The 20,249-nt window shown below is 42.2% G+C and overlaps 1 protein-coding gene across 6 annotated transcripts in view; it reads left to right on the top strand.

Moving 5' to 3' along the window:
* Positions 1 to 20,249, top strand: part of LOC133514209 (RNA binding protein fox-1 homolog 3-like) — a 485,672-nt gene that overhangs the window by 412,081 nt on the left and 53,342 nt on the right. For 4 of the 6 annotated variants that reach the window (XM_061845706.1, XM_061845705.1, XM_061845707.1 and 1 more), the window contains one exon: positions 5,284 to 5,538. In XM_061845706.1, coding sequence (XP_061701690.1) covers positions 5,284 to 5,538 — 255 coding nt within the window. Of the gene's footprint in view, positions 1 to 5,283; positions 5,590 to 20,249 lie in introns of all 6 variants that reach the window. The other 2 variants (XM_061845703.1, XM_061845702.1) reach the window with 1 other exon arrangement.

Here is a 20,249-nt window from a genome sequence, read left to right as displayed (position 1 = left end):
GCTTACTTTGTGTTTAGCTAACAAGTGTTGTGCCCCCCTTTTTTCATCCTCGCCACTTTTGCCTCGCTGCCCTCTTAAAAAGTCGCTCCCGACTTGCTTGAGTGGAATTCCTCCTCCTCCTCCCCGTCCTCCTCCAAGCATTGTTCTCACTTCGAGGGTCTGATTCAAAAGAAAGCTGCCACCCAAGGCCATCCTGGGCACTCTGTCAGCAAACGTTTATTTTCTGTTCCTCTTTTGCACCAGTAGCTGCTTTAGGAGAAGACGCGCAACTCGCTACTATTAACGATGAAAAAGTGAAGGCCAGAGGTGGGTGTAGGTCAAATACCGAATGTGCATGTGATAAAGTCTCAAGTCTTTCAAATTTTAAACCAACTTGCTGTTGGGGGAAAAAAATAGACAACGTCCGGCGAAATTTCCTTCAAGTAGAGTCAAGACTTTACCTGGGTTAAGCAAGTCATACTATCTTGCCTTGTCACAATATGTAACCGTAGATTAGTCAGTTTGCCATATGTAGCTGTGCTTGCATTAGTTTAACACACACAGTCATACGTTATTTATTTTTGCTTAATAGTTCCAAACCAATCTCAATTGTTTATTTACACACATTGTTGTGTATTCTTGATGAAATCGATATCAAACATGAAGCTTTGTTCATGTTTGAAAGGGCATTGATGAACTAAACTCTCCAGTTAATAAAGCTTACTTTTCTTTATGATTTTTATTGTGACGGATGAATTTATGTCATACTTCCCATGTCGCTTATCTTTGGATTGCAAGCCTTGCTTTTTGCCATTCTCTTTTCTCATTTTTTTTTTCTGCACAGCTCAAAAAATACCTCTTCTTTCCAAAAACAAGACAGATGGCACACGGGCTTGTAAACAATGTCAAAGGCAAGACTTGTGAAGTCATGAAGTTCAAGTCAAAGTCAAGTTGCGTCTTTCATAAGTTTTAGCCCAGCAAGCCTCAAAATGTTTGTGTTTGGATCCCGGGACATTAAGCCTGAAAATGATTAAATCGATTGATCATAAAATGCTTAAATATCTCTTAAAATTTACACTTTTTAAATTACATCAGACCAAATGTGAATTTGTTATGACTCATCCTGCATTTAGATAATTAAAATAATAAGCAGTGACAATCCCTGTTGTAACATAAAAGATTGTTCACAAATTTTTACAGTTGCTTTCAATACAAGAGAAGAGAGTGTTGGGCGGTCAAACCTTCTGCTATTCCCTTTCACGCAGCTGTCATCCAGCTTCTAATCAGATGCAATACAAGCTGTGCAATAGTGTGGAAGGATACTTGGAGTTGTACCAGAAAATTCTGCATTTGTGGACAAGGCATCAAGCTGTCAATTGCCAGGGGGAGAACAGGAATGGGATGATGATAACAGTGGGAAAGGTGTGTGTGTGTGTGTGTGTGTGTGGTGGTGGTGGTGGGGAGGGGGGGGGGTGAAAAATCTCCCCTGGAGTTATGATGTCCCTGCCTCTGATACTACATTGTCCTCCCCTCCTCCACTCCATTTGTCCTCCTCTAGGTTCAGGTTGTGAGGAAAGCCCAGACTTCCCAGTCTCGTCTCTGGACTTCCTCCAGTTCTAGCAGACAAACTTTGAGAAATGGTCCTTTCAGCATGTCCAAGACCTTGACAATTATTTTAAACCACCAGGGGGTACTACAGATTGATATCGTCCTTCCACCATGTTTGCTGCCTAGAAGATTATTTTGTCCATGTTACTCAGGTGACAGTTTTATACAGATCCTGTTAAAATTATGCATGGTTTTAAGAGACGTCACTGCGGGCCACAAATGATATCGTTTCGATTTTTTTAAGCTTTCTGGGGGTTGGTTTTCGCTGATCATCCGTTTCCCAGTTAGTTTGCAAAAGAATCTGTTTGTAAACTAAAGCACCCCTTGCGCATTAGAAGTTTTCTTGTTTTTGTGTTGCTGAGCTTTTTGTTTCTTGTGCCTTGTTATTGTTGTTGTTGATGATGATGATGATTATGATGATGATTAGGCTGCTTTAAAAAATCCAGAAGCTGTCAGACCAGCAGAGCAGGATGGCCTTTTTCCGACCACGTTTGTGCTTGAAGAAAAGAACAAGTCGGGAAATTTGCCAACATCAAGAGCTTCCTTAAAATGAAGAAGGCGTCTTATATAATGCCATGACTGGAGGGAGCTGCAAAGTAGAGCGCAGGGGTAGATTAAAAACAAGTTCCTGCATAAAGAGAGGGGGGGTGGTAAGGGTGGTGTGAAGGGGGGGTCAGGCTGCATGGTAGCTTCAACCACTCAAGGCTTCCCTCCTTTCATTTCCATAATGGAGCATCGCCTTAATTGGCCAAATGCGGGCTTTTTTTTCCAACTGACTTTTGTTTGCAGACACGTCTGCGTGAAATTATTTCCACTACGTTTACAGCGCAGCGTTCCTCCACACGCTCATTAAAGCTAACGCACCTTCCCTGACTGGCCGTGCTGCAGCGAGGAATAAAACACGTTTATCTACCGCCTCGCCGTCCCCACTCGCCTTGTAAAGCAGGCCAGCTTCTCTCATTATTGTTTCTCTGCTGTCATAAAGCTGCTTGCCTGCCTTTTTCTCTCTTAGTCCAAAGAGTTACGTCCGACACTCCTTTCTTTAAATTGCGTCTGCTTGTTATTGGAATCCACCGTTATTGTTCCACCTTCGCACAGTTGGATGTCCGCTCCGGCAGCTCGTTAGCACGAGCGCTAACAGCAACAACGGCACACCCGCTAACAGTTAAGCTGCGCGAGTGCATTAGCGACGCGGCTCATCATGGCCTGGCACCAGGGAGCCAGGCTGCATGTTTGCAGATGATGTTCGTCTGGAGTCTGCTTGTTTGTCAGCTCTTAAAAGGCACACTTGCAAAACTCAACCTTAGTCCATCTGCAGCAATCTGTTAGAGCCAGAACACTATTGACTTTAAAAGCTACAAGATGCCTCCAGATTCGAGGCAAGAGAAGCCCAAAATACGCTTCTTTTATCCAGCACTGCTACATGGCTAGAATGGACAATGTCATGTACAATATTTGAAGAGGAATGAGATCCCACAAACAGACGCGTGTGTTCAGAGCAATAACAGTGATTTTGTTGAATGTAATGTAGGATCTTTGGGCTGGGATGGCAGTTTACAAATGGTGGACTCCATTCAACAGACATGTGAAGCAGTTATTCAGAACAGTGGTTCCAAAATTTTTGGTCAGTATTTCAGAGGGAGGCAGAATGATGCAAAGTTGTTACAGAATTGGCCTCACAGTTCTGAGGACCAGGGTTCAAATTCCAGCCTTGCCCGTGTGGAGTTTGCATGTTTTCCCCATGCCTGCGTGGCTTTTCTCCAGGCACTGCGGTTTCCTCCCACATTCCAAAAACATGCATTAATTGATGACTCTAAATTGCCCATAGGTGTGATTGCGAGTCTCACTGTTCTCTGTCTCTATGTGCCCTGCAAACCAGTTCAGGGTGTACCCCGTCTCCTGCCCGTTGATAGCTGGGATAGGCACCATTACTCCTGCGACGGTTGTGAGGATAAGCAGCTCAGAAAATGGACGGATGGATGTTTCACTGGCAATCATTTTCAGTTTACAACCACTGTTACTGAGAACTGCTTTACATCTATGTTTCTTAGAGTGATTTACGACACTAATTTAGTTTACATTTTCTTGGCTGGAATAGCAGTTTACAGGTGATGGACTCCATGCAACACAAATGTAAAGGAACAGTTAAAGTTATGGAAATAAACAGATAATTGTGGGGTTAGATCCCAGAACCCCCGCGACAGATGAAAATCCATGAAGCAGAGACCATATATTTGTTTTTGAATATTTTAAACATTTAAAACACACCCGCAATCTTATAAACCTTTCCCATGTTCTTTTAAGGATTGGGCTAGGGCTATCAAATATTTTTTTAATCAATCATTCTACCGATAATACTAGTAATGATTGGTTTAATTGTATGAAAAATTGATTTTACAACAATACCACCACAAAATATTCGTGTGAATTGCAGGTAATTTTTGGGTCGCCAGTTCTACAGATCAGTATCTCTGACTTTCAATGTGTATGGCTTTAAAAAGCATGCCTGGCCTGGTGATTGACTTGGGGAGTTAGCAAATGAAAGTCATCTGTTGTTGCTCAGTGTAGTGGCTAGTAGTTAACTTTTATCCAGTTTGCGGGTTGAGTGCCCCAGGTTCTATGCAGCTAACATATCAATGTGCTTATTACGCGTCTTTCTCCTTACTGCTTATTCAATAAAATGAAACTATGTGTGTATGCTTATTCCTTTGTGACTCTGCCATAACCTTGGTCCGTGTGGAAATACGAACATCTGAAAATCCCATGATATAGTGAAATATCCGTGAAATAAAATTAGACACAGTTTAAAAATCAGTGATACAGTGAGCCTGAGAAAAGTGAACCACTGTATGGGGAGGGACAACTGTACTTTAGATTCCTACTGCTGTTTTAGACTCCTACCACTTTATCTTCCAAGTGTAAACTAAGTTGCTGTTTGGTCTGTTGACATTCAATCAGCAGGTGACATATGCCAAGTAAAAAATGTAACCGCGAGAAGAATCAGCTCCAGTGTTGAGGTCAAAGTTTGTAATTATCAGAGACTGATCAATGAATTGATCGCCTTCTTTTTCTTCTGGTGCTTTGTAACGATCACTGTAGACTCAGTGGGGTGGGGGGAGGGTTTGGGGCCCTTTGGGGACTGTGTGATCTACAACACCCTCCGTGTTCATTAGTGCTGATCAAGGCGATCGCTAACGGCAGGCCTGATGCACCGTGACGGCTGCCGCTGCATCGGTGCCCCCGTGATGCCCCGGGGTCGCCTTGGCACATCTCTAATGGTGGACACTTTGATTTCCAACCGCCACGGGAACGATCCAATTTCACTTAATTGGTCAGATTTTTTTTTTCTACTCCAGACATTTATGTATCTATCTGTCTTTGTTTTGCTTGCTTAAAATTCAAAGGTGAATCCATTTGGCATTCCAGTCATTTCAATTGGGAAGGTTGATTTGATACAAAGTCATCCCTCGCTATATCAAGGTTTACTTATTGCTACTTATTTCAAAGTACATTACAGTAGTTACTCATCTCCATGTCGGTGTGGAATGTAACCTCTGCGATAAACAAGGAAATACTATACAAGTATATTCACTTATAATCGTGGGATTAGATTTGTAGGTTAAATGTGTGCTCTGTGGTTTAATCAGGGTGGGGAATTGCTGTTTTAACTCATTCATTTCTGTATGTGTCTCCCAGGGTAACCAAGAGGCCGCCAACCCCGCGGACGCCATGACCCAGCCCTACACTGCGGCCCAGTATCCCCCACCCCCACAGAACGGCATCCCTGCTGAGTTCGCCGCACCTCACCCGCTCTCCACGCCTGACTACAGTGGACAGAGCCGCGTGGCCGAGCACGCCATGACGCTGTACACGCCCACGCCCACCCACAGTGAGCCGGCGCCGGGCACCGATAGCAGCACGCCCAGCATCGCCGCCCCTGCGTCCGCACCGGTCAGTGTTGCTCAGCACCTGCAAACACTCTTCTCCACAGGCCGCCAGCAAGTAAACACCTTTCACTCTTCTTTCTCCACCTTTAACCAAGTCATTTTTCACTCCTGCTTCTTCCTTAGACTGTAGTTTCCATTTGACTTGTAGTGGGCAATGATCTTGTACTAATGCGCACCACGGGAGAGAACTATAAAAACTTCAGTGGTACCTTGACTTACGAGTGGTTCAATATACAAGGCTTTCAATTTACGGGGGGCTTCAGACATACTCAAGTGAAGGAATAAAAATGGACAGTTCCAGTCATTGACGCAATTTGAGGAGTTTGTTGTACAGGACAAAGAGCCAAATACATGAATAAAAAAATTAAATCACTCCCAAAGAGCATGCATGAGATGTTAACATTGACTGAATCCAGCTTCCCGGCATCAGTCCCTTAAAGTGTACGACAGTGTGACTTTTGGCTTATTTGCACATTTGTGTACATTTGTGTTTGTTTTAATATTCGCACTGATTTTCAACATTATTTCAGGGAGGAGCGACAACAAATTGATTACCTTTCAATTCATTTAAATGGAGAAGATTGATTTTCTTATGCAAGTAACTTAAGTTACGAACTTGGTCACAGAGCAATTTAAACTCATAAATTAAGACAGATCTGTATAAGCAGCCAACCAGCACTCCCAACCCAGGGTCAGTTTAAGGTACAGATATGCGACGGCTACTCGTTACGTTCCTCGTTATTTGAATGCGGGGAGGCACAACAGCTGCAAAACAGTCTACGTCAGCAGTTTCTAAGAGCTGCGTCAGGTCTTGTTTTGCGTCGAGTATGCCAAGTGTACTGTCCTGCACCAGTGCAGCAGTTCATTAAACATTTAACGGTATGTACAATATATAAACAGTATGCAACAGAACCACACTTATGCATTCATACATGACTACTTGCAGCAATTCCATGACTTGTGATTTTTGCATGATAAAGCAGAAATATGAATTAATGCGAGTTACACTAAAGAGTGCATCCGCGTTATTGGGGGTGTTGCAGTTCACATTAACGATTTAGACCTTATCTTTCTCGTCATGGGCCTGGGGTCGGGTGGAGGGTGGGGGTTTCTGTGTGTGCAAATATTATCAAACATCGGACGTTATTGGGATCTTGGGCTTGGTAGCGGCACTGACTTTAGATTTTTAAAATGAATAATGTTTACAGTACTATATATATGATAAATACATTTTTATACACTGTATATATATTTTTATTGATAAAGCAATAATTTATATATATATATATACGTTATTATATATCATACATATATACATTATTTTTTATACATTTTGGAGACAGACAACCTGTCTATCTATGATAAATTAGCGATACACACAATATGTACTGTATAATATTTTTCTTATTTTTTAGATATATATTCTATATTGCATCATTTTAAGGGATTTAGTAATTAATTCTCATTATTTACTTTACTGTTTTTATTAATAGACAGTGTAATTAACAGTGTAATGAATTAATTGTACAATAATTACAGTATGTAAATATTTAAGCAAATGTAAATTTTTGTAACTTTTTTTAGCTAAATATTTTTTTATCTATATATTATATAATTAATAATAAAATACACCAATAGTTTAAGATCAGTATCTTGGGAAAAAAATTAAAATTGTTGATATTGAATGAGTATTTATAGCTACTGTACATACAGTTTGTTAAAGTACCATGTATGTTTATAGGATTAGAGCACTGAATGATAAATGTAAGTTTTGTTAGCCCGTCATTGGCATTTCCCAAGCTGTGTTAGCATGAAGTTGGGTGATTGCAATGCTGACTAATGCGGTTGTGTTATATAAAAATACAAAAACACAGAAAGTCTCAAAACTCCCAAGTTAGGTTACTCCTATCTTAAGGCACTGCTGTATTTCAAGAGTCTTGATAATGTTAACGGTCAGTGGGTTGGTTTAAAAAACATAGCGGGCCATATGGTGCCCCCCCCCCCTTGCCTTTTTAAGCAGTGGTGGAACCCCAGGGCTTCCACAAAAAAGCACTCCTTGCCGGGTTAACATATTAGTTCCAATTCTGCATTTTCATTCTCAAATACTTTTGACCCTGGGCTCACCCCCAATGGCAGGAAGATGGCGAAGAGATGGAGATAAAAGCTGAGATGTTTCACTCCGCTAAAGCTCAGCAATGCATCTGTAAAGACCAGTAATGCCGTCAGAGATGAGAACCTAAGACTTCCGGGCCGCTCTTGTCTCTCTCATAGCGGGAAAACACCTGCCGGGAGAGGTCAATGCTCGCCTGCTGCCTTTATCTGGGTCACCCACCCCTCTTCCCCCCCACACACACTATAAATTGTTAACTATAAACTGCCCTCTCACGCAATCGCAGTTGCTTGGTGCGCTAAAGCTTATTCTGTACTCTTAAATTCACATACACACACACACACGCACACTGTATATACCATGCCGTGAAAAAGTTTTTTTTTTTTGCATATCTATGATGCACCAAGGTTCAAATCATCTAACCAATTTTAATCTCACTCAGAGACAAACCAGGGAAATTGTCACGACCCATCGAAACGGAGGTAGGACCCAAATGCAGGTGTCGCGAGACCCAGAGGTAATTCGGGAAAAACGTTTACTATTCCAAGTTCGGAGATCGGGCAGGCAGTCAGGTGTAACAGCGGTAGTTGGGACGTCGGGCATGGAGGGCAGGTCCTCGGGCAGGCAGGAGTCGGTACACGGAAGAAGTGTCAAAGGAGTCAGGCTTACGGTTAACAAACAGGCGGAGGTAGGTACACACGGGTTGTCGATCGGAGATACGGGAGTGCTGGAAAGGGGCATGAACCGCACTGATCTGGCGCCGGACCAGTCGTTCCCATGGTCCTATATTAACCGGGGCCAATCAGCCAGCATGAGGCGCAGGAGTGCGCCTCCTAATCAGCATGGCCATGCGGGAGCCCGCACAGTCAGGGCTGGACCATGACAGAAATACAAAATGCAGTTTTCAAATTAATGTCTGATTTATTGTGGCTCTAAAAAAAAAAAAAAAAAAAAAAAAAAAAACTTTCTGACCCTCTGTTAAAAAGTGATTGCCCCACGTTGTTACATCACAAAGTCGCCATGACTGACCACAAATTTGGGAAAAGCGAGTTTAATTTCACAAGCCACACACAAACCTAATTACCACCCTACTTGCTGAATCACGAAATCATTTAAATAGAATCTGTCAGAGAACGTGAAGTAGGCTGCAAGAGCTCAAGAACCAAAGCATCATCCCATGATACAAAGAAATTCAAGACGAAATGAGAATGCGAATGCAGTGAAATCCCATTGTTTGCAAGCGATTCGTTCTTGACCAACCTGCAAAACCTAAAAATCTGCATTTTGATGAGACCCTCTGAAATCATGCTATCATGATCACAGGTTATTTTTTAAACCAAAATCAGATTAATTGCACTCCTCTTGACATAACATTTTTTTTTTCATTTTTGGAAAGTGTATCCCACAATTGTTTGACTTCTGATGATAAATACATACTGTACACCATTGCCCCAAAATGACATTTCACCCATCTAGGAATACAAATGCTCAAAACGACAATAAAACAGCAAAACAAAAAAAAACTAAAAAATCCCTCAACTATCCTCATTTACGCTTCAAGGCTAATGGTGCATTTTAATACAGCACATCTCCATAGAGCAGCAGCCCCTTCTCGGTTTGGTTTACACCAGCGAGTTTAAAGCTGGCAAAATCGACCCCTAAACCCCCACCCCACCCGGACACGTCCTCTCTCGCCTTCGCCGTCGCGCAGCCATTCCTGTGCGTCCCTGCTGGGAAAAGAGCCTTGAGGTGGTGGCCTTCCTCCTCCTCCTCCTCCTCTTCCATCTACACATCCACCCACAAGAGTGAGGCGGGGGTGAGGGGGTGACATTATCGGGGTGTAAACAGAGAGTCTAATCCTCAGGGGCTGGTGACATGGTGTCACCCACCGCTGAGTAGCACCAGCTTTAATGGCACAAGCTGCCCATTTGCCTCGGGTAACACCGCCGCCGCACAGGCCCAACTGCCTTTTGATTGCCGAAGCACAGATTGAAAGAGCAGATTCTCAATGGAGACCCCCCCATCACCACCACCACCACCTCCCCTCTTCGCTGCTCCCTTGACGCCACTTTACTCTGCACAGCTCCCCGACATAAAGACTTAAAAAGAAGCAAGAAGGTTCTGTGACGTTTGTTTTAACAAGTCCCCCTTCCCTGCCTCCCTGGCTGCTTGGCCGTCCACCAGCATATCTTCCTTTGCCCTCCAGAACCAGACCCCGATGGCAGTCATTTGCAACCACTGTGCCAAGGAAAATATTATTTTCTTTCATTTATCTGTGCCAGTGTATACACAACATTAGTACTTGACATTGTATAAATGGTAACAAGTAGCTACATACATACAGTCAGTTAATTGCATCTTCTGCCACTTCACAGAATATTATTTAATTGTTCTGCCCGTCATTGTACATCACTGGCATAGATGAACAAATATTAACTTTACCATGGTGCTGAGAGATAGAAGGGACCTGATGTACAGTGCTGTGAAAAACTAAAAGCAAAGCAAAGCAAATTTATTTGGATAGCGCATTTCATACACGAGGTAACCCAATGTGCTTTACATGATTAAAGGCATTTGAAAAAAAAAGAGATAAAACATTTAAAATGGAATAAAAACAATAAAAATGACAAAATATTTTAAAAAAAGACAATTAGATAGATAGACTAGTAGCAGAACTTTAAAATCTATTCTAAAACTAACTGGAAGCCAGTGCAAGGACTTTAGGATTGGAGTTATATATTCTAACCGCCTTGTTGTGGTCGGAACGCGACCGGCAGCATTCTGAATGAACTGCAGCTGTTTCATACTATTTTTTTTGGGGGGGGAGTCCAGTCAGAAGACCATTACAGTAATCAAGTCTACTTGAGATAAAAGCATGGATGAGCTTTTCCTGGTCTGCTTGACACATACAAGACTTCACTCTAGATATGTTTTTCAGATGGTTGAAGGCAGTTTTTGTGATTGATTTGATATGATTGTTGAAAGTTAGGTCGGAATCAATCAGAATAAAAAGGTTTTAGACTTGGTCCTTGGTTTTTAAAGATAGAGAGTCCAGGTGTTTACTAACAGCAATTCTCTCTTCTATATTACCAAAAACAATTGTCTCCGTTTTGTTGTGATTTAGTTGAAGAAAATTTTGGCTCATCCAGTTATTTACTGTATCTGATTTAGACAGTGGCAGAATACCTCAATTGAACTGTAGTCATCTGGAGACACTGCTAAATATAACTGTGTGTCATCTGCATAGCTCTGGTAGGCAAAATTAAAGTTTTGAAGAATTTGACACAAGGGTAGCATATACAGGCTGAACCCGAGAGGTCCAAGAACTGACCCTTGAGCCCTTGACCTGCAGGTCATTGCCATTTCCTCAGACTGAGCACCTCCAAAGGTCACAAAGTAGCTCCTTTCCTCCAGGTAGGACCTAAACCATTTAAGGACCATTCCATTTCGTCCTACCCACGTTTCCCACCTATTTAGCATTATATTTTGATCTACCGTATCAAAAGCCATGCTATGATCCAACAAGACCAAAATTGCCACCTTTCTGGAGTCATTATTCAACCTTATATCATTTTGCACTTTGATAAGAGCAGATTCTGTACTTTGATGAGTTCAGAAACCTGATTGAAATTTGTCAAAAAGTCCATTTAAATTCAAGAAATTGCTGAGTTCATTAAAATTAACTTTCTCAAGAATCTTGGCTACGAACGGGAGATTTGAGATGGGTCTATAGCTTGTTAACATGGATTCTTCTATTGCTCTGTATTTGAGAAGTGGCTTAACAGCAACGACTTTAAGAGCTTTGGGAAACTCACCAGACTGAAGTAAGCAATTGCTTATTTGCTGAAAATCGGGTAGCACTGACTTCACAATACTTTTGGATAAGTCAGATGGTATTGAGTCGAGACAGCTTCTTGATGGTTTCAACTGCTGAACAGTTTTTGCTGCAGTTTTTTTGGTCAGCTGTATCAAATTCCGACAAAAAAAGTACTGAAAGACACTCCAGCCATTGATTTTTTTTTAGCTGCTTATCCTCACAAGGGTCATGGGAGTGCTGGAGCCTATCCCGGCTATCAATGGGCAGGAGGTAGGGTACACCCTGAACTGGTTGCCAGCCAATCACAGGGCACATAGAGACAAATAGCTGCACTCACAATCACACCTAGGGGCAATTTAGTCTCCAATGAATGCATGTTTTTTTGGGGAAGTGGGAGGAAACCATAGGGCCCAGAGGAAACCCATGCAGGTATGAGGGGAATATGCAAACGACATAGAGGCGGGGCAGGGATTTGAACCCTGGTCCTCAGAACTGTGAGGCCAACGCTCTAACCATTTGCTCCACTGTGCCGCCACATTTCTAGCAATTCTTTGAAAAAGAGTCTGCCACAATATCTCCAAAGAGATGTGAATATCTAATTGGCAGATAGAGAAATGCTTGATTTTGTTTGTTGCTGCTGAAGTTGGCCCTATAAGGTTAAGGCGGCAATTACTTTTTTGACACATGGTCAGGTAACTTTGATATTTTTACAATCCATCCACTTTCCTAGCGACTTATCATCACAAGGGTCGCGGGTCTGCTGGAACCTATCCCAACCAAGTTCAAGCTAAAGGCAAACTACACCCTGAACTGGTCGCCTGTCAGTCACAGGCCACATCGAAACACCACCACTGAGCAGGAATCAATCCCACGCTGCCTGCACCAAATTCAGGCATGTGTGCCGCTACACCATCAGTGTCTGTTGAATATTTTTGTTGTCCTTAATGAATGTAATTTCCATTTAAAAACAACATTTCAAGTATTCTTTGGTTGTTATTGTGTGATATTTACATTTGTTGGGTAATGTTAAATATTAAAATGGGGAAACTATGCACAAATCTAAGAATTTGAGATTAGGGCCAATACTTTGCATGGCACTGTACAGGCTTAAGCCGTTTTTTTGGATGATTATTTATTTATTTAATGCTTTTACTTGCCAGCATGAATTTGAGGAACAAGCGTTGAATGGTGGCAGTTAACTTAATTCACTTCACAATATATAAGTTTGTCATATAGCTTTCTTTTTGCTTGTCCCGTTAGGGGTCGCCACAGCGTGTCATTTCAGATGAACGCACAGTTGTTTGGCACAGTTTTACGCCGGATGACCTTCCTGTCGCAACCCCTCTGCAATAGATTTGTGATACAGCATTAGTGCATAATTCTTTAAAAAAAAAAAAGAGGTTCAAACCATTAATAAAAGAAACAGTATTAGAGATTGTATATTTAAAACAACGAATGGCTTTGCCTTACAAGTCCAGTCGTTTAAAATTTTAAAAAATAAAAAGCATAATGACAGAGATGCTAAGTAGCAGCATGTTGTGGTGTTTTAAGTCAGTTGTTCTCAAACTTTTTACACCAAGCAGCACCTCAAACAATACTTGGCTCAGCAATGACAAATGCCAAAATACAGAAGCGTAGATGAGCTAAAAGATTGAGTAAACCTATTTCAGTCACTTTACTTATTTTTTTTTTTGCTCTTTTTTGCTAAAAGCTGAATTACGTGAGTTACAGATACACGGCAGTTTGTATTAAGTTAAAACAAATGCACCAATGTACCAAGGTACTGTAATGTCCTCATGTGTGGGGAAGGATGTACTATTATCAGTTTGTTGAATGGGACAGACAAACACACCAAACATACAATGAAGTAAACAAGTATTTGAACACCCTGCTATATTGCAATTTCTCCCACTTAGGCATTATGGAGGGGTCTGAAATTTTCATCGTAGGTACATGTCCACTGTGAAAGAGATAATCTAAAAAGAAAAATCCAGAAATCACAATGTTTGATTTTTTTTAACAATTTATTAGAAAACTAATGTTAATATTTGGTACAGTAGCCTTTGTTTCCAATTACAGAGATCAAACGTTTCCTGTAGTTGTTCACCGGATTTGCACACACTGCAGGAGGGATTTTGGCCCACTCCTCCACACAAATTTTCTCTAGATCAGACAGGTTTTTGGGCTGTGACTGAGAAACATGGAGTTTCAACTCCCTCCAAATATTTTCTAGTTGGTTTAGGTTTAGAACCTTGATATGCTTCTTAAAGTGGGCTTGTCATGAAATGGATGATTTTTGGTATATTATTCATGAAAAACCCACATCCAATCTTATCACATGTGTTTTTTCACTACAAAACATGATTTTGACGTATCCAGCTTTTTGTAACTCTCGCCATGAAAATCTTCTCAGGGATTTGTTTTCGAGAAGAAGCAGGAAGTGATGTAAAGGACAGTGGTGCCCCCTAGTGGACTCATTTGTTTCCATTAGTTTTACCTCCGGGAAGGGAGCTCGTTGTTCCTTCGTGTTAGCCAAAATGCAAATGAAGAACCCAGCCGAGAATCCACGCATAAAGCGACATCTGTGAGCACCCCCCGAAAGCAGCACCGCTCGGCTCTGTCATAAGCCACACCGGCCGGCTGCGATGAGCCGTGATGGCTTATCTCCACCGCGGAAGTGGATCGGACAGCGATGCGGTTTGGCCGTGATCGCATATCATCTGAATATGGCTCGAAACAATAGTGTAATATTGCCCTGAGGGCTTGAAACAATAGTGTAATATTGCCCCGGTAACTTCATTCAGTTGTGTGGTGTTGTCCTTTTCGAAAAGACAGGGTTTGCAGCGGCCCTAAAAGTCCCTAAAAAACCCTAAATTTTCGAAGGTACATTTAGGGGCTGCTAAAAGTCTTTAAAATCCGCGAAAACCGGTCAAGCCTTAAATTAAAAAAATATCAAAGGAAGGACCTCTACCGTCAAAATTCTTCCTAAAAAATAAATTAATTTTTTATGTAAAAAAAAAAAAAAAAATAGCGATCCGTCTGGCGTCCAAATCAGCCGGAAATTGTCAACGGAAGTCACTGTGTTTACAACTAGTCGCCATCTTGTCGATATTCCATTGTTTGTTTCCGTGAGTAGGCATTTCACTTCGTCTTCGTTATGACGTAGCGTTGTTCTTTCATCGATCCAACTTGTATCACGGGGAAGTGCATTTTTCAAGAAGCTTGGGTTGAAAGTAAGGAGTTTGGGAGCTGGGTTCATCGAGATCCAAAAGATCAGCAGTTGGGGTGCGGGGTTCCGCACGGACTGTTTTTGTTGTTGCTCTTCTGGAGTGACGAGTTCACAGAGTTCCCCCTGTTATGCGAGTAGTGTTTTGATGTCTGCCAATAAAACAAGTTTTGTTCCTGTGTCCGACTCCTTTTCCCCGGCCCTACACCATCGATCGTTAATTTGCTCCGCGGTAATGGGGTAGTTTGTATACAATATTGACAAACAAGCTTGTTGAATGTGGCTTTCAACAACGCACTCGTGTAAGTTAAATTTTTGTTATTTTTTTTTGTAAAAATGTTTTAATGTTAACATTCTTCTTTCGGACTTTCAGAAAGGGCATGAAAGTATACCGAGCGTTTCCTCAATGACATGTTTGATGTTTCTTTGATTTAACTGAATGTTCTTTTGAGTCCAACTTTACTCTAACAGCGAAACCTGAAAAAAGTGGGAATGATGTTGAAAAAATTGCGCAATGTGGAGTACAGGAACCGGAAGAAATGATTGGAAATTTTAACCGATTTCGAAAGTCCGATTACAGTTTTGGTTTTCGAAAACCGATTATAACTGGTTATTTGTAACCGGTTGCGATCCCTAATGCGCACCTACAGTTGTCCAGCCAGAAGTCAGGCTCCATGAACGTAGTTCAATACACGAAGACGGACTCGTTAAAGGCAGGGATCTTGTGGACTTTAAAAGTGATCTGCAGCCATTACAGTTACAAATCTTGTGAAAATAATTCAAAAGTGTTTGCAGTCATGTTCCTAGACAGTGACATTGCTAAAAACTACCACTGTGGGGAAAGGAAGACTTCGTACCTACCCACTTTTCATCTCTACTGCCTCAAAGCCAAAAAAGCCAGAATAGAGACTGACATATCTACGCTTATTGAGAAGGCTGACAGGCTGTGTGAGGAGGCAGAAGAAAAGAGGAATCTGAGGTTTATCACCGAGGCCAATGCACTCAGAGGCAGAGCAAAGGACAAGAGAGCCACTTTAGCACCTCTGCAGCAACAAATATAGGAGGCACTGGGTAGGCTCAAGGAGCTAGAGTAGGGGTGCTGAAACAAACATCAGTAGAAGACATTTGTATATATAGTTGCAATTGTAGTTAGAAGCTGTTTTTCTGTATACTGTTATGTGAGGACGTTGACAATGCTCATATCAATGAGAACTACCACAAGGGGCGACAGGTGATCACTGTCACAGGTACTGAGGTACTGGAACCTTTGATGAACCAAGAACGGTTGATGGCACCATTGGGTGAGTCTTTTTTCCTGACTCTTGATTTCCCACGATGGCCCTAAATTTTTCGTGTCGGCCCTAAATTTTTTCTGTGTCGGCCCTAAATTTTTCGTGTCAGCCCCTAAGAATGCCCCTAAAAAGCCCTTAAATTTTTTGGTCAGACTGAGTATGAACCCTGAAAGAGCTTCGGTGTCACAAGGGGCGTCGGAAAAATCCGAATATCTCTGTTGTTCGGCTTCCATAGTAGCAGGCACTGCGCGTTTTCAACGGCAGAAGTGATGATGGCGTCAAGGACAGAGGACGCGACTAATATGGCGACCACTTGGATGTCGAGGGACACTCAATTGCGCAACTTTACGCATGGATGACGCACAATCTGCTCACATTTTTCTTCGTATAGACATTGAAGTGAATACTGTTATATGTATTTTTCATGACAATATCTCTTTCAGAATGTTTATAGGGATGACAGTCCCACTTTAAGGAGCCACTCCTTGGTTTTCCTGGCTGTGTGCTTCGGGTCATTGTAATGTTGAAAGAGCCAGCCACGACCCATCTTCAATGCTCTGACAGAGGGAAAGAGGTTGTTCCCCAAAATTTCACAATACGTGGCCGTGGTCATCCTCTCCTTAATACAGTGCAATCGTCCTCTCCCATGTGCAGAAAAACACCCCCAAAGCATGATGCTACCACTCCATCCTTCACAGTAGGGTTAGGGTTCTTGGGATGGAACTCATCATTTGTGATCCTTCAAATACCGTTAGTGGAATTATGACTAAAAAGTTAAATTTTGCTCTCATCTGACCGCAAAACTTTCTCCCATGACTCCTCTGTATCATCCAAATGGTCATTGGCAAATTTAAAGGGCTACTGTCATGAAAAGAATGATTTTTAGTATGTTCTTATGTGTTTTTTCACCGCAAAACATGATTTTGACGTATACAGCTTTTTGTAACTCTCACCATGAAAATCCTCTTGAGGGATTTGTTTTCGAGAAGAAGCAGGAAGTGACGTAAAGGACAGAAGCACCCCCCAGTGAACTCATTTGTTTCCATTGGTTTTAACTCCAGGAAGCTAGCTCGTTGTTCCTTTGTGTTAGCCAAAATGCTGGCTCATTGCATTGCTGGACATTGCTTGAACACTCGGGAGAATGGATTTACCCTTCATAAGTTTGCAAGAGACCCGGTTCGTTGTGAAAAATGGATTGCACGGGTGCAGAGGACGAGAGCTTCGTGGGTTCCGAATGACAGGTAGGTGTGTATAGAGCTACTAAAAAAAATAATAGTTTGGGGCGGACCATTTAATCGGTCTCTCATAACATAACAAAAGATCCGCGTACGAAATATGTCGATGTGCGTGTTGGACGGCGTCGGGCTGCTGCGCGGACGGCAGCGAATCTGAAGAACCCAGCCAAGAATGCTTCACTCAGCCGCATCCGCGCAGTAATGCGCCCCGGCTCAACGGTGTTCATCGAGTACTGCGGCAGCTATGAACATGCCCCTAAAAGCAGCACGGCTCGCCTCTATTATATGTCACCACGGCGCCAAAAATCAGCCACACCGGCTGAGGTGCCGCGTTTGGCGGTCACGGCTTCTGCGAAGACCGCGCGTCCGGCTTTGCGGACAGGGGTGGCTCTGAAGAACCCAGCCGAGAATGCCTCACTCAGCCGCGTGGGTGCAGTAAAGTGCCCCAGCTCGACTGTGTTGCTCATCGCGAACTGCAGCGTCTGTGAACAACCCCCTAAACAGCACAGCTCGACTCCTTCATAAGTCACACCCGCCGGCTGCGATGTGCCGCGATGGATCAGCTCCGCTGCGAAAGTGGATCTGACGGGGATGCGGTTTAGCCGTGATCGTATATCATCTCAATATGGCTTGAAACAATTGTGTAATATTGCCCCAAGGGCTCAAAACAATAGTGTAATATTGCCCCGGTAACTTCACTCGGTTGTGTGCTGTTCTCCTTTTCGAAAAGAGCTTCCGTGTCAGAAGAGGCACGTTCGTCTCCCATAGTTCGGGTGCACTGCGTGTTTTCATTACCGAATGTCCGGGTGACGTCACGGACGGAGTATGCAGCCTATATGGCGACCACTTGGATATCGTAGAATGACAGTTCTGCAACTTTGCGCATGGATGTTGCGCTCTCCGCTCACATTTATTTTTTCGTATAGACATTGAAGTGAATAATGTTATATGTATTTTTCATTACAATATCTATTTTAGAATGTTCATATGGATGACACTTGGACTTTCATTTTGGTCTCATATGATGACAAAAGTTTCCCCATGACTCATCTGTATCATCCAAATGGTCATTGGCAGACTTAAGACGGATCTGCTGGTTTAAGCAGGGGAGCCTTCCGTGCCTTGCATGATTTCAAACCATGATGTCTTAGTGTATTAACAACAGTCACCTTGGAAACCGATCCGCATCCGATTCAGGATAATACATGGAGTGGAGGTGGACTTTGAAAGGCGGACTAAAAGGTCTTTGAGGATCAAAATTGTAGCTCATAAGCAGGTGTTCAAATACTTATTTGCAGCTGTATCACAAAAATTGTTAAAAAAATAAAACATTGTGATTTCTGGATATTTCTTTTTTAGATTATCTCTCCCACAGTGAACAGGCACCTACGATGAAAATTTCAGACCCCTCCATGATTTCTTAGTGGGAGAACTTGCAATATAGCAGGGTGTTCAAATACTTATTTTCTTTACTGTGAAGTAAGGAGTGTTACAAGGAGCTGCTCTAGGACACAACTCACACCCAGACAATCACACAGAGACAAACCTTCTCCAGCTTCTCATGTCACTCTGTAGTTTCATAAACTGGTTCATTTACATTGTCTTTTTTGTCTTTGTTTTTATACAATACAGTGTCTTTTCTACATGACAAACATGTAGTAATAAAAAAGTGGTCCATTCGGTGGTGTTTGGAGGGGCTGGGGTTGGGGGAGACTTGAATGGATTAATGGCATTTCAATTGTTTTCCATGAAAAAAAAAATATTGTTTTCTGGTGAGATTTTTCAAATGTTAGATATGTGCCTTGGCTCAAAAAAGGGTGCAAAGCAGTGTTCCATGTGGGGGTGGGATGGGACACTTGTGCGACAATCCCGGGAGATGTCGCAGAGAGAGGGGGCTGCCGAGCGAGCGGCGACAGGCTCGTTATCTGGCCGGCTTCAAATAGTCCGAAGTCGGCATGAATTTCATGAGTAATCACTCTGTGTTCAGATAACAAATTAAGGCGGCCGGCATGAGGGCAGCACTCAATTCCACATTTTTTTCCGCAGCGAGAAGACTCTCCAAAGGGGATTCTGGGTGACTGAGATAACGCAAAAAAAAAAAAAGAGAAAAGGAAAAATATGCAGCGATGTCCAAACCGAGGTGCTCCCTCGCCTCTTTGTTTGTATCAGCCGTCGGCTTCCGATGCAAACGGCAGAATTCTCCGTCTGCGCCGCCAAGGACGCTCGATGTGGACGTGTGGAAAGACACGCTGATAGTTCATCGATTCTAATTTCTTTAGGAAACAGACAGAGAAATCCTTGAATGTCTGAAGAAGAGCGGCTGAAAAGGACCATTTAGCCTCTGATCCGACCTTCTTGTTGTGACATGACGGAACAACGGGGCCCCAGATGCTTGAAAGAAAGCGGCCAAGGATGACTCACTGGACGACAAAAATAATGAGCAAATGAGACGAAGGATGTGGAAGAGATGGATGCTTGGCTAAAAAGGAGAGATGAACTTTTGAAAGGAGGAGTTATTTTCAAGGCTATCTAGTCTTCACATTTTCACTTTAGAAAATATTCTTACTTTCTCTAACTTTTTTCTGTAAAAAAAAAAAAAAGGACAAAGAATGACAGCACATTTTTGAGACTGTTTGAGATCAGTTTTTGGGACGAGGTTCTCAAGAGTACAGTTGAGAGAAATTTGGGTAGTATTACAGGGGAAAAAATCTCGTTTTAAACAAAGCAGCAATTCTTTCCGAGAATAAAACTGGTAATATTACATAAATGAACTTGTGCTTTTTAGAAAGTACTTGTTAAAAAAGACGTGTGTACTTCCCATGACTTTCACGTCATAATATCACAGCTCTTTATTGAAAAAAATATGGCTTTATTTTCCTACAATTCTGGTTTACTTTACTTATTAACTTTATTTTTACTTATCCCGTTGTCCGATTTCTATTTTTTTTTTTTAACTTGACCAAGATAAATATATTGTTATTCTTTAACCTTTTCCAGATCTGTAATCCTCATTAGGGTCACGGGAGTGGTGGACC

Source organism: Syngnathoides biaculeatus, chromosome 16 (assembly GCF_019802595.1).
Source record: "Syngnathoides biaculeatus isolate LvHL_M chromosome 16, ASM1980259v1, whole genome shotgun sequence".
Classification (NCBI taxonomy): Eukaryota; Metazoa; Chordata; class Actinopteri; order Syngnathiformes; family Syngnathidae; genus Syngnathoides; species Syngnathoides biaculeatus.
This window is presented reverse-complemented; position numbering and strand designations above follow the sequence as displayed.